This window comes from Uloborus diversus, chromosome 2 (assembly GCF_026930045.1).
Source record: "Uloborus diversus isolate 005 chromosome 2, Udiv.v.3.1, whole genome shotgun sequence".
NCBI lineage: Eukaryota > Metazoa > Arthropoda > Arachnida > Araneae > Uloboridae > Uloborus > Uloborus diversus.
In genome coordinates, this window is record NC_072732.1 from 18,341,133 (window position 1) to 18,354,451 (window position 13,319).

At 37.3% G+C, this 13,319-nt stretch overlaps 1 protein-coding gene across 1 annotated transcript in view; it reads right to left on the bottom strand.

The window, feature by feature from the left end:
* LOC129216889 (uncharacterized) overlaps nucleotides 1-13,319 on the bottom strand; it is a 214,810-nt gene that overhangs the window by 36,155 nt on the left and 165,336 nt on the right. The window contains 1 exon segment of the mRNA XM_054851106.1: nucleotides 1,258-1,330. Within this exon segment, the coding sequence (XP_054707081.1) occupies nucleotides 1,258-1,330 (73 nt within the window).

The window sequence follows — 13,319 nt, forward strand, 5'->3', positions numbered from 1 at the left end:
AACTTGTGTCTTCTGCACTCAAATGCTCAGAAGTTAACCAAACCAGATACGTCCGATATATGCTTTTACACTTGAAAACCAATCCAGTACCAGCAATGTCGGATTTACCCGCTTGGGACTCCTCGCAATGCGCTTTTTTTTTTAGCGCAAAAAACCTTCTTGTGCAACTTTAAATCTCTTTCAAGGACCTTATACCGAGGGGACCTCTCGAAATTGCAACATAGTTAATTCGCCACAGAGTACTAGGATGAAACTTTTGTTTGAAATTTTTTGTTTGATCAGAAACAAAGTACTATGGTACAATGCATGTCACATTTGTTGTCCCCAAGAAATGTTAATTACAGCTTTTCATTTTGAGTGAATCTCCAGCTTGGTCAAAGGCTTACGCCAACCTTAGGTGCGGAAACATTCTCTTCTGAACGATCGTCAACTATACCATAATTTTAAGATTTCCTTTAGCCCTTTTTACTTCCTTTTACAAAAAAGGAAGTATTGTATTCGCAAAAAAATTTTCACTCAAAAATCGGCCTAAAGTTCCATTTTTCTCACCCCCGAATGAATGTTGAGTTTATTTTTCAACCCGACTACACGTGGATATATGTCTAGGAACGTACAGACACCCGAAATATCCATTTTGACGACCCCCGAGTTAATTACAATGAATTTTCTCGTGACGTCCGTATGTACGTATGTATGTGCGTATGTGTGTATGTGTGTATGTATCTCGCATAAATCAAAAACGGTATGTCCTAGAAAGTTGAAATTTGATACGTTGACTCCTAGTGGGGCCTAGTTGTGCACCTTCCCTTTTGGTTGCATTCGGATGTTCCTAAGGCGGTCTTTTGCCCCTTTTTGGGGGGAAATCATTGTTAATTTCGATGTAAACTCAAGTGGTGTTATAATTTGCCGGGCACTTGGCGATATATCGCCAATCTTTTGGTCGCCAAGTTTTATCGCCAACTTCGCGGGTTTTTTTTTTAATTTTAAATTTGTTTTCAATTTGGCCACTGTTGGTAATATTTAGAGAGTAAACAATTGAATCACATTAAAATTGCCAATAATGGGGAAATGACATTAAATTGGAGTAAAAGGAAGTCATGTGATGCACACATCAGCTCGTTTAATTCAATTTGAGCCGGTGTATCGTCGATGGTAAATCTGTCATTGGGGGAAGGAGAACTCTACAAGAAAGTAGTTTTTGGAAACGGTCTTGATAGGTGGCACTATTTTGCGTGAGAGAATGAAAAGTTCACTTACGTGTCCTATGTGTCGTTTTGCTTCTTCTGTTTTGGGATCCCTCATTGGATTTTCGAAGCCATTCAAGCCGATCCTAAAGCAAAAGAAAATCAATTGAGCTTATAATACAAAAATGAAGTAAAAACTAAACATAAGTGCCTCATGGAAAACAGTTAAGACTACATGCGAAAAAAAAATATTTATTTTTAGTAGTGTAGTAAAAGATTGAAATTATTATTCAATCAAATGACAAAGAATGACCAATCTTTCTTATCTTATATCTTTAAACTAGCAATTCTTGTGGGTATATATATATTTCGTATTTCGAAAACGGCTCTAACGATTTGGATGAAATTTTGGATTTAATTGTAGTTTTGCATTCTAAGTTCATCTACATCAGTGTTTTTTCTGTAAAAACGCGATTTTTTTTTACAAAAAACAGTTTTTTAATATAAAGTCTAATTAAGTTAAGCCTTTAAGTAAACTGTGAATTGACGCATCAGGCAGACGATTTGCAACCATAACAATGAAAATTTGTCTCTTCTCGCTTTAAAAGTTTATACCTGCTTAGGGTTGCCAGGCTTGGCTGATATTGGCCACTTTGGCTAATTTCAAATACACTTGGCTGAAAACAAATTCAAAAGCATTACGTAAGTTGATGTAAGGCTTTTTTCTTTTTTAAGTGAAACTATTGATTAACCATCCTATTTTATTTTATTTATTTATTTTCTTTTTACACATCGAATAGTTTAACATGTTTTTTAAATCACGCATCTAAATTTTATTTCGAAGAAGCGTATGTCTTGAGATTGTTTATGTTTTGTTAAGTCAGTTGTTATCATTTGTTGGAATGCTTTGTGGATCATCTGTTTTGATGGATATCATGCTGTATGTAGCATTTTCTGGCGTAAAAACTAAAAGTACTTATTCAAAAAGAAAATCTCGATTGGGATAAAATCGTGAAACGCATCATAGTATGAAAGGTATTCGGTTAAAAATCGATTTCACCCAAGCAAAACTAAGGTCAAAATATTTCAATTACTGACAAGAAAATTGTATAGTGGAAACAAATGTAAAAGATAGTTTAAAGCAAAATGTTGATTTAATTGCATTCAGAATCTTCTTTGTTTGGTACGTTAGTGTTATAAGAAGGTCGAGTGCTTAATATTTCGTTAACGTGAAGCTTTTCAAGTATATTTGGAAAAGTATTGAACCTTAAAAAAACACGATTTGACAAAAAATAATTCTTTTAAAGCCGAGCGAGGCTCGGTCGTCCAGGTATTTTAGAGATAAAATAAGATAAAATTCTGTTTCCAGTTTTACTACTTCTACGTGGTTGGATCATCTTAAGTTTCCCTGACGTTCGTTTAATAACAGAGAATTTGTTGCTTATACGTGGGTCATTCAATAATTAGAGAGACAAATTGGTATGGGGGAAGACTGTTGATAGTACAAGTTTGATATATTTGGGATATTAAGTTGACATTACATGGAAAAGCCCTATTCATCTGGTTGATCAACATTGCTATGTTTATAATAATCTCAAAACTAAGTTAAACGATGCCGGTTCTTTTTGAAAATTCTACATTGAACAACGTTATGTGATTCGTTTTTTTATTATTGAAGGTGAAAAACCAGCTAACGCATACTCTAAAATGACCAAGTGTATGGTGAATGTTTTCTGAACCGTGTAAATTTTTGCAAGCGGGTAGAACAGTTCAAAAGTGGTCTAGTATCTGTCTGACGAACGTCGTTCCGGCCGATCTATTGAAGATTCAACTTCCTGACTTCCGATTCCGATTCACAACTGACTACAACTGTATTTATGTCGAGGACTGCATACTAAGTGCCTTGCCTCCATTATTTTATATACCGATAGAGGGCAGCACCATCACCGGATCGAACAGTTAATGAGAATTTAGAACTAGTCCAGGAGCTAATAGCTACCTGGTGCTAGCACCCCCAGAGGTATCGTTTCACTTGGAGGACATTGAGACCACGAGCATATTTAACGTCGCCCAGTCCCCTTTAATGATCTTCGACCATCGAGGTTCGAACTCAGGACCCTCCGGCCCCGAATCCGACACTCTACCGATCGGGCTACCACGGCTCCAACTTCCTGACTTCAAACTAAAATTGTAGCGTACGGTTAACAGCCAATAACTCAAATATGCTTTTGGAGAAGATGAAGCCATCCACGAGAGAGAAACGTCGTGGATCTCTGAGGAGAGTTCTGACAATCCAGCAAGACACCGCACGTCTTCACGTTGCTCAATTAACCTGTGAAATCATTGATAAAATTGGGCTAGTAGGTACTATCTCATCCTCCTTGTAGTTCCAATTTATCATCTTCTGATTTTCGTTTGTTCGTTCCTCTGAAGGAGGCCCTATGTAGGGAGAAGTTCCAGGACAACGAGGATGTCAAGAAACTTATGGGAAATAGACTCCGTCACTAAGACAAAGAGTTATTTGCCAACCGTATAAAAAAGAAAACAACCCGGAGGCACAGGTGCATATATGTTGATGGGGATTATATGGAAAAGTATTATTTAGTAGAAGGAGTGGCGGCTCCTGGGAGGGGTCAGAGGGGCCCCGGCCCCCTCACTATTTCCAGACAATAATTTATACAGTTAAAAAAATTTATTATCCTTTTTTTTGCGTACGTGCTTGATATTTAAAACAATGGATTGTACTGTATTTTTCTGCGTAGAATAATCCGCGGATTGTCTGTTAAAAAAGTAAAATTAATGAGGTGCGGTTTATGCGCTGCCGCGGATTATTTCTGTGTGTGTGTGTGTGTGTTTTTCCCTCAACACCAACGCATTGAACCTCAATATTTACAGCAGATTTCTCCGAGACCGAAGAATCCGTTACCCTGCCTGAATGTTGTTTATTTTACACAGCTTGAATGTTATTAATATCGTTCGTGATTTACTTATTAGATTAAGTATTTTGTAGCTTTTCCTGTGTTTAAAATGAATTTGATTTTATTTATTTAACACAAATAATTATCTTCAGAAAGTTTTTTTTTTCTTCAAAAACCCGGGGGGGGGGGGAAGGCTGCGAGTGCACCCATGATCTGGCCCCCTCACTTTTTTAAGGCACGAGCCGCCACTGGGTAAAAGTAAACGTTTTTTTCTCCAGTTCAGTTTGCTTCTTTAATTATTGAATAAACCTCGTAGCAACACTCAGTTCGAGGCAATAACCCTCTACGCCCTTCATATTTGTTCCATCACTTTGCAGATTTTCTCAGTGGCCCATAAAGAATCGGATAAACGCACCTAGAAATATGTAGTATGTGGACAGTCAAACAATATTGCAGCGCTGAATGATCAGCAGTTTGTCCATAAGGCCAATCATTTTTACCCACGTTATAACGCTCACGGCTCATGTCTCCACTCTGACCCTAGAAGTGCTTTCTCGGTGTTTTAATAGTATTTCTCCAATGTCCAATTAGTGTTCTTCTAATTATATTTATTTTTAATTCTTTGTTGAACAATTTGCATTTCTGTGATTTACTGTTGAGTGTAGATGCAGGGTTGAATACAAGGGGAGGCTCATGGGGGTCGTGATCCATCTTAAGCATTCGACAATAGTATGCGTCCACATTGTGTTCAACTACTGTATGAATAAAATGTAAACGATTTCGGTAGTCTTTTCAGTTCATTAATAATTTTTGTAAGTGAATATTTGAAATTACTGCTTTTTTCATTGTTTATGAAATTAATTTAATGTTCATATCCTATTATAGGGGTATTCATTATAAAGAGACTGGATAATGCTTGCATATGTATTGGACTACGTTCAGTACTTTGCCAATTAAGCTGTGCCTTAAGCTAAACCTTAAAGAGGTGCCGAATTTTGGATTGACGGCTAGCGCAATGTCTGATCGAACTCAGTAGGACCTAAATTCTTGCATTTCTTTCTTTTTTTCTTTTTTAGTTTAAAACGTTTAACGTTATAAACAACCATAAAATATTGCAATCAGTTATCGGTACAATTCTTATAAAAAAAGACTAATTTTAATATGTTGTGTATTCTTATGCAAACAGAGAAGTCAGAATGTGTTAAGCCTATGGAATTCCACCGGGAACATCAAAATGTGTCCAAAATATCGGGATGTTCACTTTAAGGAGTGTTCAGATAGAGAGAGTCCCCTGTATTCTGAGAAAAATTGGAGTCTGAGAATCACCGGCGGTGTAGGACTCTATATTGCTTAGTATTTTAAATTAAAAATTGAGTTCTGAGAAAAAGCATCGAGGATTAAAAAAAAAAAAAAAAATCCCAATTGGAAAAACTAAAAGCAAAATACCGTTGAAGGTATTTGATTTTTCTGTCAAAATTAGTCATAAATAAACCTTTTCGTTCAACAATGCTCCAACGACCTTTCACAACTCTCTAGGTTGATCAAAGAAAGAACTTAAGTGAAAGTAACTTCTATTAACACACCTATTATCAGGTCGCAACAAAAGACTCGCATTTTCTCCAAATAGGACTACAAAATTACATTCCCCTAATTTGGCAACAACCCTTTTCAGTCAGCTTCCGAGAACGAGAATGCCTCAAATGCTTCGCGTAGCTTTCCAAACAAAAGAGTGTCGTAATGCGATTAGACATTCCACCATTTATACCCATTTAGCGAAACACAAGACGGAAAAACTTGACCCGAATCGCTTTTTCCAGAGGAAGGTCCACCATTTTTGCGTAGATCGTTTTCCTTAGAACACAAAGGGTTGTGCCTCCTTAGCTCCCTTTCGAGAAAAGAAGCAGAAAAACGCCTAACGGTAAAAGTGGAACGCCGTCGTTATTGTCTGTCGCGTTGCCATTCGGCATTTCATAAAACCTGAGCTCGCATTAGTAACCTCATTCCACCTGGTGGCAGGCCTGCTAACGTCGTGTTTCTTTTCTGACCATTCGAGACAATTATGCAGATTGCATCAGCTTCGCCACAGAAGAATGATCCAGATTTGGTGCCGGTGTAGCCATTTGTAGATCATAAAAAAAGATTCTTATGAGAAAATGGCGGGAATACGAGATTCGCAATTAGGCAATTTTATACTTTGTTCTTTTTTTTTTTACCGCACGCTAATGCAAGCGACTTGTAAATGGAAGGGAAAATGAACGTGAGAGCTCGCGAGGGAATGACGTAAGTTTCTTTAATAGAATTAGAGCAGAGTCATGGAAGACAAAAAAGAAGCAAACTCCAACAAAACAAAAAACAACAACAAAAAACAAGTTATATACACACTGTGGCAATCAAACACAAAAAATTGTTTGGGTAATTAGTTTCAATAACTCTTCAAATCAGGTTCTCAACAAATGAGTTAGCGTATCGTACAGTTGATTTATAATTGTTCTTTTTCTTTATTAATTGTTCTTGTCAAACAATATATGCTATATTTCAACAACGCAACCAAACGATTCTTTGCTCATCGTGGCAAAAGTTCTACAGCTGAAGCATTTTGAAGCAAAGGCGCGTGAGTGAAAAAATTGAAGATTTGAAGAGGAGGTGCTGCTATACCATGCAGCATGATTTAGAAACGAATTTCAATGAAAACGTACCTAGTAGAGTTTGAACTTAATACTTTTTTCATTGAAAGATCAAGAAAATCCTCTTACCGCCTTTCACTTCTCATTTTCGCAATAACTTTCAATAACGCAACCGTCGCAAAGTTCATATTTTCCCCATTTTTATATTTTTTAAAATAACGATTCGTTGAAACGCCGCAGAGGGGCTGAAGGCTGAAGCACTCAGAATTTGATTTGTGATTTCCAGTACTGATATGGTAATTGGATTAAAAATACTTAGGGAAAAGTTACCCAATGTGTAAAACCCTTTAACTGGTATCTCAATCAAAGTTTCGGTTGAGTACGATCTTTTATGCTAGGAGAAGTGTTGAACAGTTCGTTCAAAATGAATTTGTAAATCTAGTATATGACCAGGGGCGCGCATAGAAATTTTGGATCCCGTCACTAATAAATTTTACGTGTCCCCTCTATATTATTTACCCCTACGTCCCTATATACATTGCATCCCTTATTTTAAAATCTCGGGCCAACTTCAAGCTTGGGCCCAGGCTAACAGGTGTCCCTTTTCCCTCCCCAGTGTACGCCCCTGTGTATGACCTCTGCAATTAAGGTGCGCAAATTTTCGTAAGAAAAATTTGAAAATTAAATTAATCTCTCTTTGTTTAACTCTGAAGTTAATTGGAGATTAAATAGTAAAAAGACAACAAAATTTCAAATCTTTCAATCGCTTTCCCCAAAGACATATGAGGCAGTGAGAAGCAAAGGGCTGTAAGGGCTGAAAAATTAAAATTTGGAGATAATTAGTACAAATACTAGGAGAACCTCTCCTCTGTTTTAGGGCAAGAGATGGTAATAGTAGCTCTGGTGAGTAGCTCCTATGCAGCATGGTTTAGAAAAAAGATTCAAGGAAAGCCTACCGAGGATTTGAGCTTTAAATGCGTTTTACTCGAAACTTTAAATCCACTTACATCCCGTTAGAGATCCTATGTACGGAGAGATTGGACAACGGCGCGCCGCTATCCGCCATGTTTAGTCCAAGTGTTGTCAGGTCGAAATGCTGCGCTGTGTGATTTTTTAGCTTTCCCACGGTATATAGGACATTAAATCTTTTAAGTAGAGACTTATTTTTTTTGTCTCCTTGTATTTTCATTTAACTAAGTGAGTTCAAAGTCTGGAAATCCGTCGCCAATCGTTTCGTATCGTCATAGCGCTTACAAAGAAAAAATTTTTTCTAAAAAATTTGTTTATAAAGATAGAAAACACAGATATATTTATGATCTGCACATTTCATTTCATTAATATCAAAACTAGCCTCTAATTTTTTCGATACAATGTACAGTGATATTTGAGACAGAAGTTGCATTACGGTCTACGGGCAGTGAGCATCTTTGGACATAAGATGGCCGCCGCTCTGTAGTTGTCCAATCTCTCCGTATTTAGGGTCTCTACATCCCTTTGCTTCTCACTGCCTCATATGTGTTTTTCTCCCTCTCTGAGAAACACAAGTATAGAAAATCAAAAACCTACTTTTGTAGCAGTAAAAATACCAGTTTTGCATCAGTTCGCTTTTGCAGTGGAGAAATTTTACTTTTGTATCAACCACGCGCTTTTTGTAGCAGAAGTTATATATTTGCATCAATTTTGGATTTTTTTGTAGCAACACAAAATGCATTTCGCGTCATTATTCAAAATGAAAAAAAAATTAATATTCTTTAAAGCCATAATATCTCTCCTAAAATAAGCACTGGCATTGTCGTTAAATGGCACGATTACGAGACTTGACGAGGAAATAAATGCTTTATAATGAAGTGAGAAGATAATTTGATTTATAATGCCTCAACTTAAAAACTAAAAAATATATCAGTACTAGCCGAACTATCGCAGGACATCTGCTCTCTAGTGTCTTCTCATCTAAGTTTTAAAAAATCTTGTAATATGGACAAATATTTTGCACAGAAGATTTTAATGAAATTTCTTGTTTGTCTAATGCTTTTTTTTTTGAGCAATCACGATTGCTTATTGCTTTCATTTGACTGTTTTGATGTCCTATGATTTTATTTTCCCACCAGCACCCTCTGCAGCATCACCGTCGACCGGCTCCTAACGATGCTGTTCCTCTAGCGAAAACCGTCTCCAGGTTGCGTCAATATCCTACACTTACACGCACGTACACACACACACAAACACATGCATGCACGTACACACATACACAAACACATACAGACACCTACACATACACACACACCTACACACAACTACCCACACACTCATGCCTGCACACAGACACAAACACATATGCCTACACACACATACACATTCCCCCCTAACACAAACACTCATACACACAACTACCCACACACTCATACCTGCACACAGACACCTACACATACACACACACCTACACACAACTACCCACACACTCATGCCTGCACACAGACACAAACACATATGCCTACACACACACACACATTCCCCCTTAACACAAACACTCATACACACAACTACCCACAGACTCATACCTGCACACAGACACAAACACACATGCCTACATACACATACACACACTCGTGATTGCGAAAAACATAATTTGAATTCCAGGTGACAAAATTCAAATTAATTTTTAATTTTTTTTTTATTTGGTTGATTTGCGTTATCCTTACTCTGCTCGAGTATGGCAGCAAAAAGAACAGCCTTTTAAAAAAGAATGATTTGCCTACTGCCATTTTATTAAATATAAACCCAAATAAAGTTCGAAAACTTCCCCATTTAAAGGAGGTTTACTCAACTTCAAGTCTTCATTTTCCGATGCCGTGTTACACGCTAGATGTAAATAAATCTATCTTGCTACGTTGAGACAATGTGTAGAAAAGAATGACAGATTACACGGAAAACTGAGATAGCGATCCCGCCAATGCGTGTGTGTGTTGTCTGTCACAGGCGAGTGTTTACAGTTCTCCGCTTCGTGAACAGCGACTCCTTGATGGAACAACTGATCTGCTGATGCTTAAAGAAAATGGCTACCGCACGAAATTTTCTTGCTTCCAAATTCATTTGTAAGGAGAGTATTTTTTGAGAAATAGGTTGTTTTCTGAAGGGTTGCAGAGTCGGAGTCGGACCAATTTTGAGGTAAAATGAGTCGGAGGCGGAAGTTTTAAAATTTCAGGAGTCGGAGTTGGAGTAGATCATTTCCCCTTCGAGTCTTAAGCTCCTACCATGACCGTGGAATCGGAGTCGGACCGATTTTTGCTTCAAGGCATCGGAGTCGGAATCTTTAAAGTTCCAGGAATCAGAGGCTCTAAAATTCTAAAAGTCGGAATCGGATCCGATCATTTTCCCTCCGAATCTTAATCTCCCGCCATGACCGCGGAATCGGAGTCGTGTAAAGGCATCGGAGTCGGAATCTTTAAAATCCCAGGAGTCAGAGTCAGAGGCTCTAAAATCCCAGGAGTCGGAGTGAGCTCTAAAATTCCAGGAGTCGGAGTCGGATCCGATCATTTTCCTTCCGAGTCTGGAACTCCTGCCATGGCTGCGGAGTCGGAGTTGGATCGATTTTGGGATAAAGGCATCGGAGTCAAAGACTTTAAAACACTAGGAATCGGGGTTGGTGTCGAACATTTTACATCCGCAGCTCTGGCATTCACAGCTTGTTTTGGCTATGAACATTTGAAAAAAATATTCTCCTAGGGCGTTTCATTCACACCTCGTTTAAAAATGTTTTAAAATTTTCACTAACATTGTATCAACTATTATGTTTAAACATTACGTGTGTTTCCTCGACAAACATGGGATCGGATTCGATAACATTCGACAAGCGTTATTAATGCTATGAGAAAGATTAATTTATCTTATGCGTTAACGAGTATTCAAAATTCTACTCATTTATTTATTTATTTATTTACTATAGATTTTTTTTATTTATATATCATTATTTTGCTTTGTACTCCTTGTTTATTCAGAGATTTATTTAGTGCTCCTTTGAAATTGGAGGAAACGCGTAGGTCTACTCATTTATAATCGTGAGGAATTTTTTTAACTGCTGCTTCGTAACACTGAAAAATGTTTGCAATGCGAAAGCAAAGTTAAACAGCTCTCTCTCTCTCTCATTCACAAAAAAAAAAAAAATAAATAAATAAATAAATAAATAAATAAATAAATAAAATAAAAAAAAATAAAAAGTAAAATTAAAAAAAATTAATTTGAATTCTTAAATTTTGAATTCAAATTATTTTTTTCGCAATCACGAGTTGCGACAGGACCCTACTCATTGGTTGCTACTCTACTCACTTGTTTCTAGACACGGCTCTTGTCCCTCCAAGTCTACCCTCCTGTTGAACGGAGACGTGTGTATTAGTTGTGTATGTGTAGACTTTTGTGTGTGTGTAGACCTGTGTGTATGCACGTTGGCGAGTGCGTATGTGTATGAGCGTGCGTGTGTCTAGGACATGGACGCCACCGACCAGGAGCGGCTACCGGAGGACGGAGCCGCGCCTGCGGGTGGCGGTGGTGGTTGAAAAAGGCACGGAACATCAAAGACGGTCAAATGAGAACAATAAGCAATCGTGATTGCTCAAAAAAAAATTAATTTGAATTTTGTCATCTTGAATTCAAATTATGTTTTTCGCAATCACGAGTGTGTGTGTATATGTAAGCGTGTGTGTTTGTGTGTGGAGGGTATGTGTGTGTGTGTGTAGGTATGTGTGTTTGTGTCTGTGTGCAGGCATGAGTGTGTGGGTAGTTGTGTGTATGTGTGTGTGGGGGTATGTGTATGTGTGTGTAGGCATATGTGTTTGTGTCTGTGTGCAGGCATGAGTGTGTGGGTAGTTGTGTGTATGTGAGTGTGTGTATGTGTTTGTGTGTGTATGTGTTTGTGTGTGTATGTGTTTCTGTATGTGTGTAGGTGTATATATGTATATGTGTGTAGGTGCGTGTATGTATGCGTGTAAGTGTAGGATATTGACGAAACCTGGAGACGGTTTTCGCTAGAGGTGCAGCATCGTGAGGACCGGGTCGACGGTGATGCTGTGGAGGGTGGCGGTGGGAAAAATGATGGGACATCAAAAACAGTCAAATGAAAGCAATAAGCAATCGTGATTGCTCAAAAAAAAAAAAAAAAACCCCTCATGGGTATGTAGGTGGTGCAGTGGTAGGATACTTGTCCTTGAGGTGAACGGAGCTGGTTAGATTTTTTTTTTTTAATGTGGCTATGGTTTTGAGCCGTAAAATGGATTGCATTTAATTTAGTTTTGCAAACAATAGAATTGCAGCCATTGGTAAAAAAAGCCAAGCGTCAATATTGAGAAAAAAGAATTTGTGAAAAATATTTAAAAAATGGTTCTAAGTTATTATGTTGTAAAGAAAATGATTTTAAGGGATTTTAAATAATTTTTTTTTTCTCAGGTCTTTCGCCTCACGAACTGCCTACAGCTCTCATAAAGAACTCTTTAAATAAAAACATATAAGAAATAAAATGCAGATGCCCTAGTAATTATTTTAACAAACGAACGAAAAAGTTTTGAACTACCGAAAAATAAATAAATAAATAAAAAGAAAAAAACTAAAAGAAAATTTGAATTTTTGGCATTTTAAATTCAAATTAAGTTTTTCGCAATCACGAGCGTGTGTGTGTATGAAGCGTGTGTGTCTTCGTGTAGGCTAGGCGTATGCGTGTGTGTGTGTGTATGAGCGGGCGCCTACACGAGCGTATGCGAGTGTGTAGGCATGCATGTGTGTGTATGTAAACGTGTGTGTGTGTAGGATATAGACGCAACTTGGAGACAGTTTTCGCTAGAGGAGCAGCATCGAGAGGGACCGATCGATGGTGGTGCTGCAGAGGAAGCGGGGGGGGGGGGGGGAATAAAATCATAGGAACGTCATTCAAAGGTCAAATGAGAACAATAAGCAATTCGTGTTTGCTCAAAAATGCGATATACGTTTACAATTTTTTATTATTTTTTAAATTCTATTTTTATATTTGAGGGCATTACATTTTTCTTTTGACGAAATTGAGACATATTTATTCTTTTACATTTACCACCACCTTTTTCATTTTAATCATTCCGTACTATTTTTGAACTTTTTATATATAAGTTTCCATTACGAGAAACTAGGCTAAAAATCGAGTTACTTCAGCCGTTTAAGCTCGAAGCAAGTAGTTTTAATCGGAATACAGCATTTGTCTAAAAAACATCACAGTTGAACATGGTTACAGTGACATTGTTTATTTAGACTCTGTTATGACGTCAAAAATAGATAAATAAATAAATGAATAAATAAATAAATAAATAAAAATAAATAAATATATAAATAAAAATTCCATCATTCTCATATAAAACAGAAATGACGATTATCTGTGATCCCATCACTTAACTATAGCGTCATAAATGTTCTGGGACCTTGATGACAACGTTACAACGGAGTTTCAATGAATAAACAAAATGTCATGGTAATTGTTGTCAATTTGCCTTTCATTTTGGTTTTGAAAGTATTACAGTAGATGCAAATGATTCAGGATATCAAGCCACTTTCACCAAAAATAGGGCGTGGATACGTGCATC